Source organism: Carassius gibelio, chromosome B16 (assembly GCF_023724105.1).
Source record: "Carassius gibelio isolate Cgi1373 ecotype wild population from Czech Republic chromosome B16, carGib1.2-hapl.c, whole genome shotgun sequence".
Lineage (NCBI taxonomy): Eukaryota > Metazoa > Chordata > Actinopteri > Cypriniformes > Cyprinidae > Carassius > Carassius gibelio.
In genome coordinates this window covers 8963751-8990446 of record NC_068411.1, presented here as the reverse complement: position 1 = coordinate 8990446, position 26696 = coordinate 8963751, and the positions used below count along the sequence as shown (strand labels likewise).

The following is a 26696-nucleotide window of genomic DNA, read 5'->3' as shown; positions in this document are numbered from 1 at the left end:
CAGACAGAATCGTCATTTCTATTCATTTTCCACGGATTTACGCGATCAGATGATAAACAGCCTCTCCCAGCGATCTGTGTGTGCGTGCAGTAGTCACAGCTCGTGCGGTGTGTGACTCAGACTCTGATTGGGTCTTTCAAACGTCAATCTTACAGTGTCATATATGGACACCGCCACATCGTGTCACATGCTTCCTGCACACTTCCTGGTAGTTATCTGGCCAAAACAACACTGAAACACCTCTGTACACACAAAATATCCGAATAATAAACCCGCGATTACGATAGTAAAGCTTGGTATGAGAATTTCTTGAGATCTGGGGCGTTTTTATAAAAAAAATCGAAAATGTACATCGGAAATGCTAACTTGTGCAGCGATGAAAAAGGCTACAAATAACATATTTTTACAACAGTAAACGACCAAATTCCACCCCTGATCGCTAAAGGAAGTTATTATAAACACTCGATCGGGGTTTAAAGTGAGTTTTGAGTAAAAGTGTACTAATAATTTCATAAATTGTCAGATGTAGCTTGATGCTAACGTTAGCACCAATGCTACTAATAGCAGGTGCTTTTCTTCTTCATAATGCATTTTTGTCTCAATAATTCACGTAAGGTCGTAAGAAAATGTTTTGTTGTATTTTTATAGTAAGACTTTTGATAAATAAGGGCTAAATGCAAAGAGAGACTGAAGTGAGATCGCTGCTTTGTTGCTTTGTAAAGCCTGAAAAACCACAATCAAGGCTAATAAAGGTGGAATAAAAACAAAAGAATAATGATAAAAGAATAATGCGGATAATGTGTCATACTTGGCGGAGGTGTGAAAGAACCGTTTGGGGAGAACAATACAATCATGATTCGGGCAGTTTTCAACAGTGAAACATACACAAAGAGCACAGGAAAGTTTACATGTGAGATCTTACAGAGATGACAAGGGCCATAAATCAATCTGATTAGCCTTCTCTAAAAACACACATGACATGGCCTTAGAAAATATTTCATAAAATTCACAGTTTTACAGATTCGATTATGAAATTTTTTATGAAGTCTTGGAAGACTTGTGGCCTTAGCTACACTTTGTTTTCAAACTCATTTCCTACATCAACATTTTTTTAAATACATTTAAAACATATGTTTTTAATATTTGTATTTTTGTTTTTATGTTTGAGCTTATATATCTCTATTATCATAACAGTCTGAGTGATTCTGATTCCTGAACAGTAAACTTTAAAGTGTCAGCTTTGTGAACAAAGGTTGATCATGTATCTAGTCAGAAAGAATCATGAGCAGAAACCTTTTTATTTTGGGTATGTAATTTCGGTCTCCATGCCAAAAAAGGGGGGTTACTAGTAAGGGGATATATATATATATATATATATATATATATATATATATATATATATATATATATATATATATATATATATATATATATATATATATATATTAGTGCTGTCAAAATTAGCGCGTTAATGCATTCGATTAATTTGAAATATTTAATGCGTTTAAAAAAAATAACGCAATTAACGCGGTTGCAGTTTTTTTTATTTCCAGTTGTGGCCTATGTGTGTTCAACGTGCAAAGAAATATGGATAAGACCAAGGAAGGACTTTTAGACGGAAAGTTTCAGTATAAAAAAACATTACTCTTCATTCAGTCTGCCACAAGAAACAGCAACATTAAAATCATGAACTCAAATGTCATTGTTTAAAAAAAACAAAAAAAACAATGACTGTTGTAACAGTGCGTAAATCAGACCTTTCTGTAACACTTAACGTTAATAAGCTTAAACGAAAATAACGAAATAATTGTGTAGCGGAGTATTTTTTGTACACAGTGCCGTGAACTGTCAATCACCCCTGTACGCGTGCATCACTGTCCTCCTCAGCTGCAGCAACTTGCGCTCTCTCTCTTCATCAAGCTTTAAAACAAAAAGGGGACAAAAAGATCATATTGTATTTGTGCATAGGCTAGAGATTAATTAGATAAATGAATATCTAAATTTGTGCCTAGCCGTCTACGGTATTTTAGAACTTAGAAAAAATATGCTGCAGCCAATGAGCAGCCAGCGGGGGCTGCAGGACGACTCAACCTCCGCAGACAGTTTTTAATGTTTATCAGACAATAAATACTCAAGATTTTGCTTTAGTATAACTTCCGGGACAATTAGGGCCAGATTCGGGAGTCGGGACAACAGTTTAGATTTCGGGACTGTCCCGAATTTTTCGGGACGTCTGATCACCCTTCCTGAAAGAGCTGCATTACTTCATTAGCTTGAGTCTGACCTACAGTGATAGGATTCGAATTTGGTGAGGTGTCAGTCAGCGAATCATCTGATTCTGGTCTTGTTCTTGCAGTATTCAGAGTCTGAAGCCAAGAAAATATATTAAGTGTTGTTGTTAACTGTATTTGATTTTTAACCGAATCGAGAGTGGTGTACACTCATAACGAGTTTCACACACCTTGTCCGGCCACGTTGAGTTGTTGACACTTAAATAACAGTGGGAAAAGCGACACATGCGCTATTCACTTGTATAACTTAAGGGTGAATGGGTAATGTAGTTTCTGCTCTGGGTGGGATGAATTAGGAAGCTTGCATTGTGAAGGGCACTCTGAAAATCGGCAGTGCAGGTAAAAGATTAAAACCTCTATTAAAACAGATGTCCAAATGAGCGTACCGGTACGCTAAAAGCACGTTCTGGGCGCACGGAGAGGTGGTGGTACGCTCAAGAGCTATATTTGGAAGTGGCGGTACTGAGTACCGGTGCGTACCGGCCCACTTAAAGCACTGGCAATGACTATACTTTGGAATTTTTTTGCAGTCCACTTAGAATTCAACATGGAAATCATTTTTGTTTTTTATTGGCATTGATTGTTTTGAAATTCAAATGGTACTTACATGCCTGTGTTTTTATTTCTGTAATAAATATGGCTTTCAAGCCAACAGTTAATTTGGAGGATATTGATGGTTTATTGCAGGTATGTTGTTTTCATGAGAAAATCTTTGTTACAAATTAAACAAAAATTCCAATAAACAATCATATTTTGAATTTAAATAGTTTCTTTGTCTTGAGTTTACATTAATTATTAACATTTTACATTTACATATCCAAAAAGTTTCAGTCTTTTAATTGCGATTAATCGCGATTAATTTTAAAAAATTGTGCGATTAATTAGTTAATTTTTTTTAATCGATTGACAGCACTAATATATATATATATATATATATATATATATATATATATATATATATATATATATATATATATATATATATATATATATATATTAGAGTCAGTTTGTTACTTTATTTTATTAGTGTTCATTTATTATATTAAACTGGATAAATTGTTACACCTATTTATTTTTTACGTGTTGTCATGATTTACTTTTGAAAAAAAACAAAACTTTATGTTTGTATGTTTGTTTGGCATTTCATTTATTGTATACCCTATTGTATAAATTCGCTTATTGAAAGAACAACAGCAGCAGGAGCAGTACGGTGTAACATGTATTTGAAACACATGTATTTGGTACTTGCTACCTTATATCTTTACTCTTTCCTTTCATTCTTTTCATGGCTTTAGAAAACATGTCTCGGATGTTTCTCTGCATCGCTTTTTGCATAACTCTGGGTTGTCGACACCAAGCTTCATTGCTATTTCCTTCTAGGAATTAATGCTTTCTCTGAATCTTTAAAGTCTCTCCACGAGCGATCTTACAGGTGTGGATATATCTGTGAGGCTCAGCTATTCAACACTCCAGTGTATTCATGTTGATAGTCTCTAGGCCGCAGATATTGTTCTGTCTCGCCTGATCTCTGTTGAATGAGAAATGGACCGAGAGAAACTCAAAGGTGTTTATGTCACGATCAGTGTACTGGAAACACAGAGAGAGAGATCAAATTGCAGGTATGGTGTTTATTTGAGGGCAAATCCAAACAGTCCAGGCAGGGTCAAAACCAGAAGATCCAAAACATAACATGAACAAGACACGAACACTAGGCAAGGCAAAGATGATGGACATGAAATAACTGTAACATTAAACAAGGACTCCGTGACAAAGACTCCGGGTATTTATACACAGAAGGATAATGGGGAAACAGGAGACAGGTGGGGGAACAATCAATTACACAACAAGGAGGAAGGTGACCAAATAAGGGAACAGGAAGTGATAAGGTGACAGACACCCTGAGAAAGGGGGACATCTAGTGGAACCCCAGGGAACACAACCCAGACACTGTGACAGTACCCCCCCTCTACGGAGCGGCTCCCAGACGCTCCACGATAAACACAACACAGAGACCAGGAGGGAGGCGGACAGGTGGAGGCTCATGGGAGGGACGGAGGGACGGAAAAGCAAAACATGGGGAACAGACACCAGAAGTGTAAACACAAACAGGGAGACCAGGAGGGAGGAGGACCGGAGGAGGTTCAGGGGGAGGGATGGAGGGCCAGACTAACTGAGGGGAACAGACAGAAACATAACAGAACCCAAGTACACAAAACTGAAATCCATTAAGGGCATGTTGAGGCGCCCACCAGGGCGGAGCAGAGGACCACCACAGCCGTGTGGTCAGGGCGGAAGCCCCCCAGGACGGAGCAGAAGACCAACACAGCCATGTGGTCAAAGCCAGAGCCCTCCAGGGCGGAGCGAAAGACCACCACAACTGTGTGGTCGCCGCCACCAGAGTCCCCCGGGGCAGAGCGGATGACCAACAGACCATGGTTGAGGCTGGAGTCCCCCAGAACGGAGCAGCAGACCACCCAGTGACTTGACTTGGCTCTGGAGGGTCATCGGTGACTGGCCCTGGCTTTGGAGGGTCATCAGTGACTGGCCCTGGCTCTGGAGGGTCCATAAACACCTGACTCGACTCCTGAGAGTCCACCGGAACCTGACTCGACTCCGGAGAGTCCACCGGTACCTGACTCAACTCCAGAGAGTCCACGTGAATCTGCCTCAACTATGGAGAGTTCACAGGAACATGACTCAACTCTGAACTGTCTGTGGAGACCTGAGGCGCCTCGGCTTCGGGCACTGCCTCTGGAACGGTCTCCGGCACCGCCTCAGTCACCAGAACAGCATCGGGCACCGCCTCGGCATCAGGCACCACCTCGGCCTCCGGAACAGCATCGGGCATTGCCTTGACCTCCGGAACAGCATCGGGTACTGCATCGGGAACGACCTCGGACACCGCCTTGGCCACGGCATCGGGCACCGCCTCGGCATCGGCCACCACCTCGGCCTCTGGATCAGAATTGGGCACCGCCACGGCATCGGGCACCACCTCGGCTTCCGGAACAGCATCGGGCACCGCCTCGGTCACTGCATCGGGAACGGCCTAGGGCACCGCCTCGGGTACGGCAGCGGGCCACTCGGGAACGTCCTCCTGGATGGCAGCGGCCCGCTCGGGAACGTCCCCCTGGACGGCAGCGGCCCGCTCGGGAACGTTCTCCAGGCTTTGAGGAATGGTAGAAGCCTGTCTCCTCGTCCTCCGCCCTCTACGATGGCGAGTCGGTGGCACCTTGACTGGCAACTCAGAGTTTGAGTCGGCCATCTTGTGCTGTGGCTCTAAGCTGGCGACCATCTTGGGCTGTGGCGCTAGGCTGGTGGCCATCTTGGGTTGTGGCGCTGCAGGTAGCGCACAAATTCCCAGAATTCCAGTGTCTCTAACTGCGCCATCTCCTCCTGAGACACTGGATCATCCAAAATGGTCTTTAAGGGCCGCATCATTGTAGCCCATGCCCTCGGCCAGGGACCAGAACACTTGAGCCAGGGCACCCACTTCATTGCCCTCTTGGCGGAGGGTGGTCAATAGAAGATACCTTGTTCTCCGCTCCGCCATCTTGGCTGGGGAATGGAAAAACGACATACCGCTGGATCTCGTGTTGACGGAGTCCTTCTGTCAAGATCGGTGTACTGGAACCACAGAGAGAGAGATCCAATTGCAGGTATGGTGTTTATTTGAGGGCAAATCCAAAGGGGTAAACGGTCCAGGCAGGGTCAAAACCAGAAGATCCAAAACATAACATGAACAAGACACGAACACTAGGCAAGGCAAGGATGACGGACATGAAATAACTGTAACATTAAACAAGGACTCCGTGACAAAGACTCAGACAGACCGGGTATTTATACACAGAAGGATAATGTGGAAACAGGGGACAGGTGGGGGAACAATCAATTACACAACAAGGAGGAAGGTGACCGAATAAGGGAACAGGAAGTGATAAGGTGACAGACACCGTGAGAAAGGGGGACATCTAGTGGAACCCCAGGGAACACAACCCAGACACTGTGACAGTTTAGGAGCCATAACAAACTCCCCCAGAAAATTTGCTTTCATCAGCTGTAACAAACTGCCAAAACAAACTCAAAGCGAAGTTCATTTTGGCCTGATTTTTTTTTAAATGACATCATGTCTGTTCGTTCTTCGATTTTGTTTAAAATTGAAATTTTGTATCTAATTAATGACATTCATAGATGTAAGTTTAAAAAAAAATCTTTATTGTCACGTTGTCATTATCAACCATAATGTTGTAAACTGGGCCGTATGTACTATGGCTTAAATTGCAGATGCTGAAAGCTGAAGCCTGGTTAAATAATAGCTGTGTGAATGTTTAATCCAGCTCATAATTAATAAATTTACACAAACAGGTTTATGGCAACAGAGACAAAAGACCACATATTCACTATGATATATGTGACACTGGACAACAAAAGCAGTCTTAACTCTCTTTCTTTGTTGAAAGAGCCAACAATATATTGTATTGGGTCAAAATTATCGATTCTTCTTTTACTTCAAAAATCATAAGGATATTAATTAAAATCATGTTCCATTAAGATATTTTATGAATATCCTACACAAAATATATCAAAACGTAATATTTGATAAGTAATATGCATTGCTAAGAACTTAATTTGATTAACTTTATTAGTCAATTAGTCAATTTAGTCAAAATGAATTAGTCAATTATTTGTTTTTTTTTTGCACCTAGATTCCAGATTTTCTTATAGTTGTATCTCAGCCAAATATTGTCCAAGTTAACAAACCATATGCTTATTTATTATTGTGATGTCTAAATCTCAATTAAAAACAAATATTGACCCTTATTACTGGTTTTGTAATCCAGAGTCACATATTATTAAAGGGTTAGTTCAACCAAAAATGTGCCCATAAATTACTCACACTCAAGTCATCCTAGGTGTATATGATTTTGTTCTTTCAGACCAATCCAGTCGGAGTTATATTAAAAACTGTCTTTGATCTTTCAAGCTGTTTAATGCCACTCCACAGGTGTCGCAGTGTATCAGTCCAAAAGAAGTGAAATAAAAAGGGCCCATCCCTAATAAAATGTGTCTCACACGGCTCACTGGGGTGAACAAAGTCCTCTTGTAGCGAATCAATGCGTTTTTGTGAGTAAAATAACCATATTTAAATGTTGTATAAAAAGTGAGTCTCATGAAAAACAACATTTGTTAACAGGAGCAAAGGAAGCATAGTTTAAGTAAGGAATTCAGCAAAGAAAACCACTCTTGGCTTATATCAAATCCTCTGACCATAACCTCATAAATCATCCACCGTGTACAACAGTGAGCGAAAGCTAGATTAAAGGGATTATTAGGTTTTGAATATAGATATTTTTCTTACAAAAACGTCCGTCTGAAAGAAGAAAGTCATAGACACCTAGGATGACTTGAGGATGAGTAATTTAAGGGCTTATTTTCATTCTTGGGTGAACTAATCCTATAAGCTCCTTTCATTATTACAACCGCCCAGCCGAGGTATTCCCATAGGTACCTTTTAAAGCAGATCAAATGTTTGATTCCACGTATATAAATATGAGATGTATTTGAAAGAGGATGTCGGTGTGAAACCACTGGTCAGAGCTGTTGCTCATTCCAGTCCTGTGCTCGGGTTTGAGAAATTAATTGTAGGATGTTTGAATGTGCTGATGGGGGTCTCAGGTTGTTTGGGGACTTTAGGGTGATTGATGATGCCTTTATGAGCTGATATTTTGATTGGTGGGCTTTGCTGAGATTCAACAAACCTTCTGCCTTTGATTAAGGTGTCTCAGTGTTAACCCTTCACTTGATGAAGCTTGTGGGAAAGGACACTGTAACTACATTCATTGGGCACGTTCAGAATCACACACTCCCATAATATTATATTGTTTCTGGTAATGCTTAGAATACTGTGCAATGCACTCGACTCCACCCTTAATTTCCAATTTGATCAATGAACCACAGTTTTATCGTCCTTTTTGACCAGTGTTGTTGTTGTTTACTTAAAAAAAATCAAATAAATAAAAATAAAAAAAACTTTGTCAATTGAAATAAAAGCGAAAGCTTATTCAAAAATGAATAAAAAGTAGTATATAAATAATAAAAAAATAACAAGGTCTTTAATCATTTTGTAAATATAATTTTGTAATTTTATATAAAATAAAGAGGAATTAAACAAAATAAATTTTAATAATCCAGAAGTACCTTCTGAACTCTTTAACATTTAACATTAATATCTCTATACTTAATTTGCTATTTAAAATATAAAAAAAATAATTAAATGTAAATAAATACTATTGTGTTTAAAAATAATTTTAAAGTTAAAATCAATTATTTTTTATGTAACAATATCAAACATGATCGGACAAAACATCACAGGAAATGTACATAATATGATTCACTGCACATCTTTAAAAACTGTTAAACATATGAAAGGGGCATAAAGAATCACTTTGCATAAAAATTATGACCCATGAATGCTGCTAAAATGCGTCATAATGTTTAAAATCAGTAATCTTTCTGCAGTGTACAATATACTGAGCATTATGAAATAAGCAGTACATTAGTATTTGCATAATAAATGCTCTGGGAAAGCTAGGGTTGAACTCTTCACATAAGATAAATATCAGTGATTGTTTTAACAGATATAACTGGCTCCGGATGTGAGGCACTTAAGTGTTTGTGTGTTAATGTACACCACAGCTGGCGAGTGGAGGACTGGGCCGCATGCAGCAGCAGCTGTGGATCCGGTGAGCAGATCAGACAGGTGCACTGTGTCCAGAAAGCAGGACCAGATCAGGTGCACATGGTGACTGATGACCGGTGTGCACAGCCACCGCCGTCCCGCAGACAGACCTGCAACACACACACCTGCCCACCGGCCTGGAGCCCTGGACCCTGGTCTCAGGTTAGTGCTCAGTCATACAATTCATGCATCATACAGTCAAACCCCAAAATTATTCAGACACCGGTAACACTATAGAATGCTGTTCATTTATTTAAGTGAGGATAGCAAAATAAAGTAAACTGTGACATATTATACCCATAGACTGTATAAAAACATGGACGTAGTGTCCGTGACATCACCTGTAGTCTCCTGAAGTGTGTTTTTGAAGGCTACAGTGTGCAGAGCGGGCCGTTGCCATCTTGGCAGCGCGTCACCACGCGACTCTCCCGGACAATCAAAAATGGGCAAAAAGGCGGGAGCTACTTGCTGAAGCCACGCCCACCTAGCGCGACAGCAGTGTCAGCATCGGCAATCCACCTGTCACTCAAGTGTCCACGCCCTTAATGATGCAGAACTTTAAGTCTTAAGATAATTTAAATGTATGAGTTATAAAAAAAATTCACCCCCCTCACAGTTGTCATGGAGGGCAAAATTAGCTACATGGGGAGTCTATGGGATAGACTCCCTTTTGCAGCCAGTCAATGAATTACAGTTTTAGCTAATTGGCCTCACGAGAGAGAGCGGGAGGGTTGCCGCTGGATTATACCCACAAATTATTCATACAGTGGACTACCATTAAAATGTGGTTTCAAAAAAGGTTTTAAGCAATTAAGCATTGCTTGGTAATTGGTTGAGCTGAATTGTCTTTTTCTGTTTGTGTTCTTAAATTTAACTGCTGAAAGTTATTTAACCAAATTCATTACACACCTTTCCATCAAAGTTATATGACATTGTCAAGAAGAATTGCCTCTGAAACAGTTTAACTTAACAGTTTAACTGCATCAAGAACAGTTGAGTTCTTGTCATGCTTTATTACCATTTTCTAAACTAAAGTGAATAAACCTTCACAATGTGAGAGATGTTGAATGTTTGCGAGGTAAATTAGTTTTGACTCTATATATACATAGACAACTACCTTGCTATGTAAATGACAGAAATGCTCTGCATGTTACTAAGCTAACAGCTAGATACTATAAACTTAAAAATATAAACCACAACATATTGTGTGTTAAAATGTATATATTTCTTTAAATTGCAGAGAAAGTCAATCAGTTCTTATATTATGTTAAATTAAGGGCCGTTTGACCCAAATACATTTCTGATTTGTGAAAAATACTGGTATATTTTCTTGAAATTGTGTAACTATTTCTCATTTAGGGTCATGAACATGCCTGATAAGTTTTGACACTCTGAGGTGTTTTGTACAAAATGCCTATTTTGATTGTGATTACAAATTTCATGGTTAAAGGCATCTTCACAGACACCCACAAAAACTTGTGTTTAGGAATAAATAAAGCAATAATTGGTCATAAAATAAATCACGAGAATGCTATGATTAAAAGGCCAGATGCTATAGCCTACATGAATAAAAAAAATAAAAATTACAAAAATGACGTAAATATTTATTCATTAATATGTTTTTTTTTTTCAAATGGATTATGAAAACCTAAATACAATGAGCTTGAAAGACCTTTTAAATGTTTACAGCTCTTTTTCTTTAGACCATCTATTAAGTCTTAAAAAATCAAAAATAAAATAAAACGCAGAGATTGAATTAATTATAGTTATTTTCAAAGCTTTCAATGTCTTGTATTATATATTTTAATAAGTAGGGTTTTGCTCAAAACTAACCAAAGTAAAATATATATATATATTTGTTTATAATTTCTGCACAGGAGAGATTTGTTGTTTCAGAACAAAGGAAAATATATATCAGTATCGGCATCGGCCAAAATATAGTATAGTACTGTACATCCCTAAAAATATTAAATTATAATATTCTCGTTTTGTGAAAAAATACACGTTTAAAAAAGTTCATGTTTGCTTTTTTGTAATATGTGAGAAGTATTCACATTGAAGGTTTACTGCTTTAATTATACTGAATTAATCTAATTTGACCCAGAACATAACAATCATTCCCAGAATATTAACTTAATACATTGATAAATTTCTAGACAATGCACTTTTTACTTCATTTATATTCAGTTTGACTTCAAGGTGCAGTTTCCCCCTCATTTAAAAAGTTTTTTTTTTTTTTTTTTTTCTCAGAATTTTAGATTAAATACTCCAGTTAATTATCAGACACATTTTACTAGAGAAAACTGTGTTGCATAAGTGTGAAAATGTTTGCAAAATAAGCTAATTATGGCTCGTTGTGAATAGTGCATCTGTAACAGAAGACTTCTTGTTTTGTGTGATACTGTATCCACCGACCAGCAGAATGTAAACAAACAGGAACTAAATGCACAACTAATTCCCCAGTTAAAACTTCATTGAAGATTATTGTCTGAATGTTTCCCCCAGTGTTCTCGTAAATGTGGGAAGGGGGTGATGAAGAGAGCAGTGGTGTGTGTGAGCAGTGACTCTTACTCCCGTGTGCTGCCAGATGCCTCCTGTGCCGCTCTGCCCAAACCCAGCAGTCAAGAGACCTGCGTGATCAAACGCTGCCACAAACAGCGCAAGGCCCAGTGGTTCGTCTCAACCTGGCAACCGGTAAAACCCTTGCACTGCATTGTGTACACTGTGGTGATGTGGTGTGAAAGCAAATATTTGGAGTAGGAACCCAACGCTGCCCTGAAGTGATTGTCCTTGTAATAATAGCAATTTAAAGAGCACTTATTATGGCATCTAAAATGTTCCAAATATTGTTTTAGAAGTCCCCGACAACAGTTTTGCATGCATGCAATGACAAAAAAAGACTTTAGTTTTCTTATAATATACATTTATTTTTACTTGTTTTGACAGCGATTCTCAAATGATTAATTTAGTGATTCACTTTTCAAAACCCCGCCTTCACGTGACGTTAGCGATTATAACCCAGAGTTTATATTGTAAAAGCACAATGAGTCTTTGTTTGCATTAACTAGATGCATAAACATAACGTTTTTACCAAACAAAAAAAAATGCAGTAATGTTACGTTACTATGAGGTATGACTCTATTCTTAAAGAAAACTCCGAAAACAACGACAAACTATTCACACATCTCAATACAATTGTCATTGAAGAACTAGAAGATAAACGGTGCTTACACAACAAACCAAACAATTATTAAGCAGGCTACATAAAACATAAAAGCAACAATTATTAATAACACTTACAGGTTGTGATACGGAGGAGGAACCTGATGCAAATACACTTGGAACTGAACCTTCCTTCAATATCAGCCGGCTCGCGAATCCAAGTTTGATTGCATTTAAGTTGGTAACACAATCTTCTTCAAAATGGCGTGAACGAAGCACAAGGCTCGGACTATACCTCTGTGGTACAGTTGTATATATTAATTGTAGCCACTTAGTCTTCAAATGCTCATCCTTGGGTAGATGAAAAAAGTTTGCTTTTGAGTCGCACTTCAGAACAGAACAGCCATGATGTTTTCTAGTTTTCGCTGGCGTCTTGGAGCGCGATAAGTGGGCGTATCGTATTCAAATAACTTGACAAGTTGACGTCATCTAGTCAGAGAAAGAGCTTCGGTCTTCTAACGATTCATAAAAATGACTCAGAGTCGACTCTTACTTTTGAAAGACAATAACTTTATATACGGTGCACTGTCATATCGTCCCCTTGGAATTATAAGGTTCTATCTGACATTTTTGTCAAAATGTAGTTATTCACATATTCTTATTCTGTGACCATTTATTTACATTATGTGATGTTTTATTTTAAGTTGTGTGCATTTTGGGATTTTTTTATTGAAAAAACAAAAAGGTTCTATCTACAGAAGTCTCTGGAACACAAAAACTTTAAAGCTCAATATCTCAAAACTACTCAGAACGCAGATAGAACCTTATAATCCCAAGGGGATGATATTTCAAACTTTGCAGGATGTTTTTGTTCACTTAGATCTATGTTACACACTACATGAAAGGTAAATTTCAAAATTCCATGATAGGTGCTCCTAAAGGATAGCTTCATAATTTATCACAGGCCTCTTATATTTCACATTTACACTGTAAAAATGCAACTGCATGTTTTCCATTTTATGAAACATTTTGAGTCTCAAATACAAAAAAAATCAATTTTATTGAAACTATAGAGGGTTTTCACGACGCGTCTTCAATCCGGAAGTCGGATATTTTGGAGGCACTGAACGTAAACAAATGCCACTGAACGGACTCGCAAATTTGGCTGATTATTGCTGCAAAAAAATGGTCGAGTTTTGGTCTGTACTAATCGGTCGCATCGGTTAAAAACATTTCAGGTTCTGTCAAAAGTTAAAGAGAAGAGAGCAAAAAAAGTGATTAAAGAGGGCGTTTGTGGTTGAGAGAGGTACAGTCACAGCATCAGCTCATCAACCACATGCACATGTGTAATTTTTACAAAAAGCTCATCCCCCGCTTCCAGTGATTCGATGGGCAGCTGAATGCATTCAGGACACTCTGGCTCTTGAGCACCCTGTTGCTCAGGGGATTGACCTTGGCCACCAGCTGGTCCTGCTGCTGCTTAATGTGCTCCAGCAGGCTTAAAATGTGGACCTGAGCAGCTGTTGAAAACATAGTATTATAGAATAATTGTGTTATAGGGAACATGCTTAAAGTCGCTGCCGATAACTAGGCTTTGTTGTTGCAAAGTGCCGGACGAGCAGACAATTATTATTTTTTAAACCAGCGCAGCGTGGAAAAAAGCTGTAACGTTACATACCAGCCTCCTACAGTTCTGCAGCTCAAGACGCAGTAGTCCAGCTACACATTTCCATGTTGTAAAATTTTAATAAAACAACATATCAATCGCAAATGTAACATGACTGCTATGTTAAAACTGTCATTTTCTGCCACCAGATTGGCTCCGCCCAGGAAAAAACATCATCACTGTTTGCAAACACTGAAATTAGTCTAAAGAGCATATAACATTTTGTCTCCTTTATTAACGAAAATAAAAATAGTTTGTTTGGTAAATTTTTTTTATCTTTTGTAATACATTTTAGTCTGCTTATTCTGTAAACGAAATTGCATGTTGATATAGTCTTAGTTATCATTGAGTGACCTTATTGTCGTCTTGTCTTAGTCATGGGGAAAAAAGCTTGTCAACTAACATTTTCTTCATAGTTTTCATTAATGAAATGAACAATACCCAGCATGCATTGCAGCATTAATAAATTATGCAGTTACTGTTATCGGATTATTGTTTTGCTGTTTGCTGGATTCAGTTAAACTTGTTGTTGTTGTTTTGTCATTATTGTTAGTTGATAAGAGCTCATCTTATATTTGTTGATTGCCACCTTTCTTGAGGTTTGTGTGTCTATTTTTTAGGCTAGATAATGTTCAACCACTTATATCTATTTTCTGGATATCTTAGTCTTTAAGGTTTGTCGTTCGTAAACAAACATAATTTTGGTAGTGTGGTGACTTTTTCCACATTCTTTTATCTTCCAGGAAGCAGAAAAAAAAAATAATAATTACCTCTACGACAAAAATTTGTTTGTTTGTTTGTTTGTTTCTAATAGCAAAATAAGGCAATTAGTATTGCATGAACAAACAAATTTACACTGGCTAACCAAAGTATCTTTACTGAGAAGAGGTTAAAAACTATTATTGAGAGAACTCAAAAAGTCTTACTGCATCAAGGTTTTTTTTTTTTTTTTTTTTTTTTTTTTTACATTTTCTCAACTAATGTGAATTTTTTAAGTGTACAGCTACAGCACGTGTTACATTTTTAAACAATTGGTACACCTTGTTCCTTTACAACATGGCACACGGGCTGCAAACCTTCACCTGGACTTCTGAAACCATCACAACATTCAAGAAACAGCTTTAGACTCCTTTTCCATCACTGCATAACCACTTCACAACCCCAAACCAACACTAAACAAGTGCACTTGCAAAAAATAACTGGTCTTTTAGGGACCAATTGTCTCTATTAGCTATGACTTTTTCCTTAATAAACTCCTAATTTCTGCTTATAATATTCAGTAAGGTAGCTGTTAAGTTTAGGTATGGGGTTTAAGGATTAAAGGATCTGAAATATGTTCATGTGGAATAAGGCATTTATATGTGCTTTATAAGTACCAATATGTTAGAAATATGCATGCTAATAAACAACTAGTTAATAGTGAGAATTGGTCCCTAAACTAAACTTTGTTTGAAAGCATCTGCTGAATGCATAAATGTGTAAATGCTATTTGGCAGATGCTTAACTGCCACTGCATTCATTATATATATAAATTCATGCATTTTCAGAAAATTGAGCCCATGATCTTAAGCACATTTTCTGATGCACAGACGTGTGTTTGAGCTGACCGAGGGCTGTGATGTTCTCTCTGTCTCTCTTCAGTGTTCAGTGTCCTGTGGTAAGGGCCTTCAGCTGCGTGTTGTGAAGTGCGCAGAGAAGGATGTCGCAGGAAAATACAGAGAATTGTCAGCCAGAAAGTGTCAGCATGTGCCCAAACCCTCCATGGATCTCCAGAGAACCTGTGTCCTGTCAGACTGTCCTCAGAGCAGAGTGGACTGGTACTCCTCCCCGTGGTCTCAGGCAGGTCTTCCCTCGGCCATGAGCTCTGCAGAAAGCAAAGGAACTTGATGTTGTGTTGAGGGGGATGGGGGGGTTAATGTTGTACATTTTAAAGTTAAATTATTCCATCTAATGCACTTTGAGAGTTCAAAATTAAAAACTCTGACCCATGATATTAACTTGAGTCAGAGAAAAGTAAGTGAATTAACTTGCTTAACTGTCTCAGTCTTCATTACATTCAACATAACAACAATGACAGTAATAGCCAGTACACTGTCTGCGTAGGGACAGTGAAAAAAAAACATGCTCCATTTTCCCATCCGTGCTCGTGACCGCTCGCACCTCATGTTTGCGGCTAAATGTTCATAATTGATGGATGGACATCTATGCCCAAGTAAGGGACATCAGCAATCTGGCGCAGAGAAAAGACAACTAAAGAAAGTAAAAACAAAGGTATAAAGAGTCTCAAAATAAAAAACACTTACAGGTTGAAAAAGAGTCTCAAATTTAGGGACCATGTCTAAAGTTACATGTGATATTGGTATACACTTTTTTATCGTAAGTAGCATTTGAGGAGAATGACTTACGGTCATAAAATCAACTGTAATTGTTAATCTAGGTGACAGCTATAATGCACAATTGAATTGAATGTTTGATATTTATTAAAACTGTAAATCATATGTAAATTATGCTACTTTTTCACATGGGCTCAAAAGCAAATATGAAGCTCAATATCATTTGATGAGAAATACTTGCAGTCATAAAACATTTGTAATGTGTCCATTTAGATGTCGGCTAAAATGCACACCTTATAAATTTTTTATATTTATTTAAAATAAATTATAAATCATTTAGGTGATAACAAGGCCCGTTTATCACTTTCAGGCACATTCCTGGGGAAGGGTTTTTGTTTGTTTGTTTTTGTTTTTTCAGGTTCCCTTACAAAAATGACCCATGGTTTTAACTATAACACCCCAAATCATTGTTCTTGTAGCCATGGTAACTGCAAATTAACCATGGCTTTGTTACTTCAAATAATAATTTACAAATAAGTATTAATATTCTGTATTTTTTTGCTTTGTTGTTGTTGCTATAAAAACAGACCTTAGCCATCAATAGTCTTTAAAATGCATTATATAAAAATACGAGGCAATAATGATTGGTTAAAAATAACAAAAATAAATAAAATGCATAATGTAGGCAAATAGGGAGCCAAATGCCATGTGATTGCTGCTGTTACACTTACAGGACAATCAAATCCTTGTTTAGGCTACTGACCAAACATTTCATTCAAATATTTACTTAATCTTTCAGGTTTGGCCACCTTTTGCTATAGATGACACAGCCTTTATAATTTCTTAAAAAAAAAAAAAAAAAAAAAAAAAACTTCACATATCACAACCCTTACAAGAATAAACCATGGTTTTATTATAGTAAAACTGTTTAATTTTATTTTGCATGATTTCTGAATGTTTGAAACTATAAAATAAATTAGAGTCATAATAAAGTTATAGCCAAAGGTAAATGTCAAGAGCTACAATTGTAATTTTTAAATAATAACATTTATTAATTTACTTTTTTATTTGATTAAAGTTCTATTTTCACCCCCAAGTAGGTTTTTTTTTTTTTTCATCATCATATTTGAGGAAGGGGGCACAACAATGCAGTCCTGCTTAGGGCACCCATTTGGCCATTAGTGGCCCTGGTAATAGCCAAATATTACAAAACAATTGCACTGTAAAATAAATGAAATTAATATTTCACAAAGCAAAAAAATCTGAGTGAAATGAACTCATCTGGGAGTACGTGTGAGACAACACTCAAGAGTGTGAAAGTGTTAAAATAGGAGTGTTAAATTAATTGAATTAATTGAAGCAGATTTAAAGTTAATTAGATAATTAAGTGATTAATTGAGTGATGATTGGCCATTATTGACAAGACCTGATGTTAACATGCAGAATCAACAAAGATTAAAATCACTATTTTTAGGTCACCATTATAGTGGTCAGTGTTTGGTTTAGTTGGGCTCTTGACCCCTAAAATGTTAAAGTCAGATTTTAATTGCCTGTTATAACTGAGTTATAAAACTGATGGACAAGCAAAGAGTATTGTTTTTCCTGAATTACTGAGTTAAAGTTACATTGTTGATTATTGCAGCACTGTGATTCTTCAACAATGTATTTCCAGCATTTTAGATACAATCTGAGGAATTTCTTAAAAGTTGTTTGTTCAAAAATCTTTCAAAAGAGTCTTTCTTTAGACATGCAAACATCAAGAATCAACCTGTGAAACTTTTAGTAGAGTTGATCTGTTTTTTCTGAATATACTGTTTGTAACCGTTGTTGAGATTCCTACACTAATTTGTGATGTATGTGTGTGTGCCTAAAACAAGCTTTTTTTTTTTATTATCAGAACAACTTTCAAGAAATACTTTTAATTAGCGGGAACTGTACAATCACAGGGTTGTTATACTCAATGAGGTCAATCAAATCCATTTAGACTTTAGATGGGTTTGGTGATTCAGGTCAAATGCCCATGTTTTGATTTTTTCTTGTCTATTTGTTACAATTCAGTTGTAACAGCCAAACCAAATCTGACTTTTAAAATCTAAGGCTCAAGAGCACAATTAAACCAAACACTGACCACTATAATGGTGACATAGTTGTGATTTTCATCTTTGTTGATTCTGCATGTTAACATCAGGTCTCGTCAATAATGGTCAATCATCACTCAATTAATCACTTAATTACCTCATTAACTTTAAATCTGCTTCAGTGTTAATTTAACACTCCTATTTTAACACTTTCACACTCTTGAGTGTGGTCTCACATGTACTCCCAGCAGTTAATTTCACTTGCTTTACACTTCTGTAGAAAAATTACAATACTTCTTTCCTGATTTCTACACTTGAAAGATATTTTGAATTTGGTTTGGCTTTAAACTGCTAGCTGTCAGGAATTCATAATGCCCTTTCATGCTTTTATTTTGATGGAAATGGCAGTAGAGCTTTTATTTTGACAGAAAACTCAAAATTCAGTGAAAACATCCTTACAAAAATGCAAAACCACTCTTTTTGCCCGGAAGACCTATCGTTTCATGTCGTAATGTGACCATGATAATACGGAGAGAGTTTTGCTATGGCGATATTGATGATATGGTTACATCCCTAATGTTTTGTGTTGGTCTGCAGTGCACGGTGTCGTGTGGAGGAGGTGTTCAGGTGCGCTCCGTGCAGTGTCTCCTTCACGGACGTCCCTCCTCTGGCTGTGTCCCCCAGATGAAGCCTGTGATGTCCCAGGCCTGCAACACTGCATTCTGCCCTCAGCCACAGAAGAAAGGTCTGTCGTGAGCTGGGACATGATATGATGACATAATACTGGTTATGTAATCAGAGAAAAATAATTTTGATCCATACAATATTTTGGCTATTGCTACAAATATACCCCAGAGACTTAAGACTGCTTTGGTGCTCCAGGGTCACACACACACACACACACACACAAACACACACACACACACACACACACACACAAACACACACACACACACACACACATACTGTATATGGTTGAAATCTGAAATAAAAAATTAGATCAAAAATACCATAAAAACTTAATTGAAAAATAAATCCCTTGGAGATTAAGCTAAAAATAAGTACTACGCCTATAAGTACTAAAATTGCTAAAACTATAATGAAAATGAATTAAAGTTAAATATAAAAATTATTTATTTTTATTTATTATTTATTGTGATTTACAAATCAGTTGAAATGAAATGGTCAAAATGCACAAAGCCCTTGTTGGTAACACTTTAATTTAGAGACCAATTCTCCTGGGTTCTAACTGTTTGCTCGTTAGCATGCGTATTACTTGGATATTGGCTGTTTATTTGTCTTTATAAAGCACATATTAAAGGGTTAGTTCACCCAATAATCAAAATTATGTCATTAATAACTCATAACCCTCATGTCGTTCCAAACATGTAAGACCTCCTTTTATCTTCAGAACACAGTTTAAGATATTTTAGATTTAGTCCGAGAGCTCTCAGTCCCTCCGTTGAAGCTGTGTGTACGGTCTACTGTCCATTAGAGCTGTAATCAGGCCTTAAAAGTTAGGCCCGACAGGACCCGAGCCAGACAGGTTTCGGCCCGAGCCCGACAAGTTTTTTTTTTTTTTTATTGACAGCTTTTTTAAAGCCCGAACCCGTTTACAGCCCGACATTATTCAAATGTGCGCACGCACACAGCTCTTTTGCCTTCTGCCAACAATGAGCAATTTATTCATGTTTTAACATAATTTACTCATAACTAACATAGACTAGACCACTTGGAAGTTGGAATAAAGAAATAAAAAAAGTCCTGTGTCACATCGTAACATCTCAGCATTCTAGACATAGGCTCATTTAACCTATAAATAGACCAACGCACCAATAAAAACTAGTCATTTAAAAAAAACATTAAATTAAGATAAATTTTCAATTAAGATGGGTATTTGGCAATAACGAAATTAAGATAAAGGCTCCGCCGGATTTGCTTTATTTAATAAAAGAATAATGCCAACATTAGCGTAAATACTCTGTCAATATTATGCATTTAAGACTCAATGAATATTTAGTTATCATTTGAAAAACCTTTACTCACAGAGATTAGGCTAGGTTTACATGTTTATGTGGAGGAAAATGATTGAATCCACTGTAGATGTCTTCAGCGCGTTCCTGCGCTCACTGATGGTGCGTCATTATTCACTCATTATTCTCATTATAAACAAGGTCAAAACTTTTCCACACCTCAGAGTTTGCTTTAGTTGCTGGTGCAACCAAAACGTAATCACCAGAGGCAAGCCTCCTTTACACCTGCTCAGCATGCATTTTCACATCTTTCTCTTGCTAATCGAAACACATCACATGACTGCTCGTTTACCTCGCAAACCGGAGCGCAAGCCCGAGCCCGGCCCGAGCCCGCATAAGATGATAGAAATTAAGCCCGAAACCGACCGAACCCATCGGGTCCCGACGGGTTCGGGCAAAGATCTTCAGCTCTACTGTCCATGTCCAGAAAGGTAAGAAAAACATCATCAAAGTAGTCCATGTGACATCAGAGGGTCCGTTAGAATATTTTGAAGCATCGAAAATACATTTTGGTCCACAAATAGCAAAAACTACGACTTTATTCAGTATTGTCTTCTCTTCCGTGTCTGTTGTGAGAGAGTTCAAAACAAAGCAGTTTGTGATATCCGGTTCGAGAACTAATCATTCGATGTAACCCGAATCTTTTTGAACCAGTTCACCAAATCGAACTGAATCATTTTAAATGTTTCACATCTCCAATACGCATTAATCCACAAATGACTTAAGCTGTTAACTTTTTTTAATGTGGCTGACAATCCCTCTGAGTTCAAACAAACCAATATCCCGGAGTAATTCATTTACTCAAACAGTACACTGACTGAACTGCTGTGAAGAGAGAACTGAAGATGAACATCGAGCCGAGCCAGATAACAAACAACAGACTGACTCGAGTCAAGAACCGTTTCAGTCAGACGCGCCCGATTCGTGAACCGAGGAGCTGATGATACTGCGCATGTGTGATTCAGCGTGAAGCAGACCGACACACAGAGCGTCTGAACTGAACTGATTCTTTTGGTGATTGATTCTGTGCTAGTGTTATGAGCGCGGGTAAACCGAAGGCTTGAATCAACCATTAACCATTAAGTGAAGTGACATTCAGCCAAGTATGGTGACCCATACTCAGAATTTGTGCTCTGCATTTAACCCATCCGAAATGCACACACACAGAGCAGTGAACACACAGACACACACACTGTGAGCACACACCCGGAGCAGTGGGCAGCCATTTATGCTGCAGCGCCCGGGGAGCAGTTGGGGGTTCAGTGCCTTGCTCAAGGGCACCTAAGTCGTGGTATTGAAGGTGGAGAGAGAGCTGTACATGCACTCCCCCCACCCACAATTCCGTCCGGCCCGAGACTAGAACCCACAACCCTTCGATTGGGAGTCCAACCCTCTAACCATTAGGCCACGACTTCCCCCTTCAAGGCCAATCATCGCCAATGACGCCATTACGTCGAGCGCAAAAGAACCAGTGAACCGTTTTCTTCAACTGGTTTATTGAATCGAACTGTCCGAAAGAACTACTGGTGATCCGAACACCGATGCAACCGGTTCTTCACTCGTGAACGAGTCAGTCTATTGTTCGTTATCTGGCTCGGCTCTGTGTTCATCTTCAGTTCTCTCTTCACAGCAGTTCAGTCAGTTTACTGTTTGAGTAAATGAATTACTCCGGGATATTGGTTTGTTTGAACTCAGAGGGATTGTCAGCCACATTAAAAAAAGTTAACAGCTTAAGTCATTTGTGGATTAATGTGTATTGGAGACGCGAAACATTTAAAATGATTCAGTTCGATTTGGTGAACTGGTTCAAAAAGATCCGGTTACATCGAATGATTCGTTCCTGAACTGAATATCACAAACTACTCTCACAACAGACTAAACCTAACAACTGCCTTACTGACTATTAGTAAGCTGAAGTGTGACAGACATGTATCCCATACTTCTGTGTAACATCGGTGTTTCTCTGTGCAGATTTGGTCTGTAAGGATAATTTCAGCTGGTGTTATCTGGTGCCGCAGCATGGCGTTTGCAACCACAAGTTCTACGGGAAGCAATGCTGCAAGTCCTGCTCGCACACGAACCCATAAGAACTTCTCGAGATGTTTGACTTCTGAGCCCTGGATGGAGCGGAGCCATGCCCTCATACTGAACACAAAGACAATACTAAAGACTCAGAGCGACTGGTCTGGAGAATGACACTGCCAGCGAGACTGTCAGTGTGCCGCTCTCTTCAGGAAATGACATCATCGCCGAAGCCCTCTGGAGGCGACAGCATGTCAGCGAGAGTGCAAAGACTCCTTTCACAGTGTTTCACAGAGTGTGGCTCTGGATATAGGCTAGACTAAATCCATGTGTCCAGATGCATGGACATGTGTTGTGTTTTTCCATGAACATGGGCTCAATGCATCTCACTGTGGAGAATATGGCGTCAGGTAGTAGAGCTACAGTCATGTTTGGTGCTATATGTTGATATTAATGGCAGCCGAGCAGCTGTTGCTTAACAGGTTTTCTAATTAACATGACAATGATTCAGCGCTTTTGTATGATTGATATTCATTCTCTTATTTATTAACAATACTGCAGTATACCAGAATGCTCTTTTGCTGTAACATACGTTTTTTATGTTCCTGTTCATCTTCGGGTATAGTTGCACGATTGGTTATTTTTGTGTTTAATTATGCCTTCACAGCACTGTTATGTGTTTGGGTTTCATTATTTTGGAGGAAAACAAAATGCCAATTAAACTAGTTTAATGATCTGTAAGAAGTGTCACGTTTAACAACGTCAGCTCTCTTCGCACGACGATTTTAGCAACAGCTCGACCGCCAAGAACTGTAAATCTGTCTTTGGTCTGATGGAGAGATGCGGCACATGTGGGGTTTGAAGAGAGCTGCGTCGCACAAATGACTTCCATCTTTTACAGTATTTGCATTTGTAGTACAGCAGCAGTAGATGGATGTAATCGTTATACTGAAGAGTGGATGCAGGGTTTGTTTTAAATGGCAGTTCTTATTGAACATGATGCATGTCACATTGCCATCACATTACAGGCTGTGTTGTCTTTCTGTCTTGGATGTAGGAAGCAGATATGCAGATTGCTGACGCTGAGTCAGAGCTTTTTCTTCTTCTTCATGTGCTATTGTTTCCAGATGGAGTCAGACGAGGCCGCTGGAGCACGTTCAGGAATTAATATGACTTGTGAGCTTTTCACTGGCTTCTTACATACAGCTCTGTGAAGACTTTAACAGAAAACACATAGATCACTTCATGTTATTAATGTCTCATGGCATTCGGTAAGACTTAAACCATGTTTTGTTAGAGTCTTTTAGATGAATGTTCTGAGTGTTATTGAAGCAATTCTGTATGTGGAGCTGGTGAGGCAAGAACAAATGCTGCTATCGCAAGCAATAAACCAGATGAAAACAGTCTGATATTTACACTTAATAATTACACGATGGTCTTTATTGTTGCTGCGATGCTGTATTGATCAAATCATCAGCATCGGCTCTGACTGACTCTGTAGTAATGGTGGAAAGCCTTTACAAAACACAAATATTCAAACTCTGTGCACCCTTAAATAAACCTTATTAAAAGGAATGGTTGAAAATTAGGCCATCTGAGATGTAGCTGAGCTTGTTTCTTCATCAGATTGGTAGAAATGTAGCATTGCATCAGTGTCTCATCAATGTGATTTTTATCAGCTGTTTGAATTCTCTTTCTTATGGCACCCATTCACTGCAAAGAATGCAATCAGATATGGCACAGAAGCAGCATTTAGGTGCATTTACACAAACTGTTTAATGTAGCTCAGAGGTGTCATGAATGCATTTACACTGGCCTTACAATGGCTTAATATATGACTAACATTTTAAATATAAAACCTTTAAAATATAGAAATATGCAGTGTTGGGGGAAAATGAAATTATACTTTGGTAACCCTTTATTAACTATTAACTATGACATTTTTCTCAATAAATTCTTAATTTGCTGCTTATTAATAGTTAGTAAGGTAGTTGTTAGGTTTAGGTATTGGGTAAGATTAGGGATGTAGAATAAGGTCAAGTAGAATAAGGCATTAATATGTTCTTAATTAGCACTATTACATGGCTAATAATCTAGTAATATGCATTCTAATAAGCAACTAATATCTGTTACCTATTCTAAAGTATTACCTATACTTTAAATATGAAACTAAAACTGCCAGCTGATGGGAAATCACTGTCCCAATGAATAACTGAATTATTAATTCAACCAATTTGTTCAGAACAGCTGAATAATTCAGGAAAAAGCAAGTGAATGGGCCATTGAATCACTGACTCAGTTGATCTGGTCAAAAAATGCTGAATTATTCAGGAACAAAACACTACACAGTGAATTGGAGAGGTGTATATTTAATTTGGTTTTTATAACGGAATAGAGCAAAAACACTTGGTACTGACATATTGTGTCTGAAATGTGTCACTTCATAGTAACTTAAACATTGCATATTTAAACAATTAATTGTATGCAATTGCATAAAGTGTTACATAATGATTATCTTAAAAGTAGGACAAATGGGGGTCCAGCTGAATGCTGCAAAGGAAGACAGAAAAAGGTACTTCAAAAACAGGAAACTAAATTGTGTACATTAATATGCACTTACTCCAATACCATGTCAAACAAAGACATTCGTTCAATTATTAATAGATCTCAGATTTCTTTACCTGCTTGTGTAAGTTTTTTGGATAATATAAATAGTGATATAGAATGGGAAGATTTTTGACTTCTACAAGAAAAATGTGTTATTATTCTATTAAAAGTAACTTATCGTTAGGAGAATGTCTAAAGTGGAATATCAAAATATACTCAAAAATATTTTTGTCCGAACGTTTTTTTGTTTGTTTTTGGTTAAACCTTTAATCTAGACCCTTCTCACTTTAAATGTATTCTTAATGTAGTGCTATCTCTTGCCTAATTTTACATTCATAAATGTATATTTCCAAAGAAAACATTTTTTTCTTTCTTTTAAGAAAAGTGTGTGTGTGTGTGTGTTTGTGTGTGTGTGTGTGTGTGTATATATATATATATATATATATATATATATATATATATATATATATATATATATATATATCTATATCTCAACTCTTTAATGGTCATATGGTGTGATTACAAGTTTTCCTTTCTCTTTGGAGTGTTACAAGCTCTTGGTGCATAAAGGATATCAGTAAAGTTTCAAAGATTAAAGCTTTAAATAAAATATATTTCTTTAAAGTTAAGAGTCAATCACACCCCCCTAAAACACCTCATTTAAACACCCCCCACATGTCTCGGTCACGATGTGGGGAGACTTGTATAACACCAGCCAAACATTCATACAAAGAAAGAAGACGTGACTTTTATTCTCGCTGTAGTATTGTTGCTTCCGTCATGTCATGGAGACACTGTTTTATTGTGAAAGTGAAGCTACTTTGTTTGTCCTTCCCAAAGAGGACACAACTAGAAATTGTATTGTTTTTGTCTCATCGTGCTGGGATATTCGGCCAATCACAACACACTGGATATCTGGCCAATCAGAGCACCTCACTTTTCAGATGCATTTCAGAAGGCGGGGCATAGAGGAGAAACAATAATATACATTATGTGGAAAATAATGTGTATTTTTAACCTTAAACCACATAAACACATTGCATTACACCAAATACACAAAATAATGTTCTTTTTAGCAATGTCATATGACCCCTTTAGGAAACTAATAATTTTATTGAATGTAAGACTCTTTCATGGTGTGATTATCATAAGCTAACATATGCTTTGGATTAATGTATGTAACCCTCATTGTATTTGGTCTTATTCTGTCTTTGTATTTGTATTTCTCGTTCTTTTGTTGCATAATAATAATATGCACTCAGATAGACAGTAAGAAAACGAGATGAGCTCAGTGAACTATTCCTCCTTTGGGAATCAGATCCAGGACTAGAACTGAAGGAGTTTCTGTAACAGCATCACACACAACACAACAGTACAGTATAGTAACAGTATGGACACAAGGACAGATCAAGCAGCAGAGAGAAGAGGATCTGAATGAGAGAGAGAGGCAGAGCTGATTTATAGCTGGTCAGCTGTGATCTGCTCATTCTGGCCATCGTGAAGATGATCTCACCAACCGTTCTGGGTCCGTCATCAGACACAGAGGATGTTTGGTAATAGTTCAATCCAATGTGTTTCCACTGAGCATTACGTTAATGTGGAACTGAACAACATCATATGGATCTGGGAGAGTATTCCTGTTACACACAGTGTTGGGGAGTAACCAGAAAAGGGAGTTACATAGGAATATTTTCACACAAATAAAGATTTAACTGACTTCTTTCACAAATTGTACTGACTGCGGTTGCACTTTATTTTACAGTAT

At 37.7% G+C, this 26696-nt stretch overlaps 1 protein-coding gene across 1 annotated transcript in view; it reads left to right on the top strand.

The window, feature by feature from the left end:
* LOC127975431 (A disintegrin and metalloproteinase with thrombospondin motifs 16-like) overlaps positions 1-23740 on the top strand; it is a 119794-nt gene extending 96054 nt beyond the window's left edge. The window contains exons 19-23 of the mRNA XM_052579475.1: positions 8988-9192; positions 11536-11724; positions 15500-15697; positions 18867-19014; positions 22274-23740. Coding sequence (XP_052435435.1) covers positions 8988-9192; positions 11536-11724; positions 15500-15697; positions 18867-19014; positions 22274-22389 — 856 coding nt within the window. The 3' untranslated portion in view covers positions 22390-23740. The remainder of the gene's footprint in view (positions 1-8987; positions 9193-11535; positions 11725-15499; positions 15698-18866; positions 19015-22273) is intronic.
* The last annotated feature ends 2956 nt before the right edge of the window (positions 23741-26696 follow it).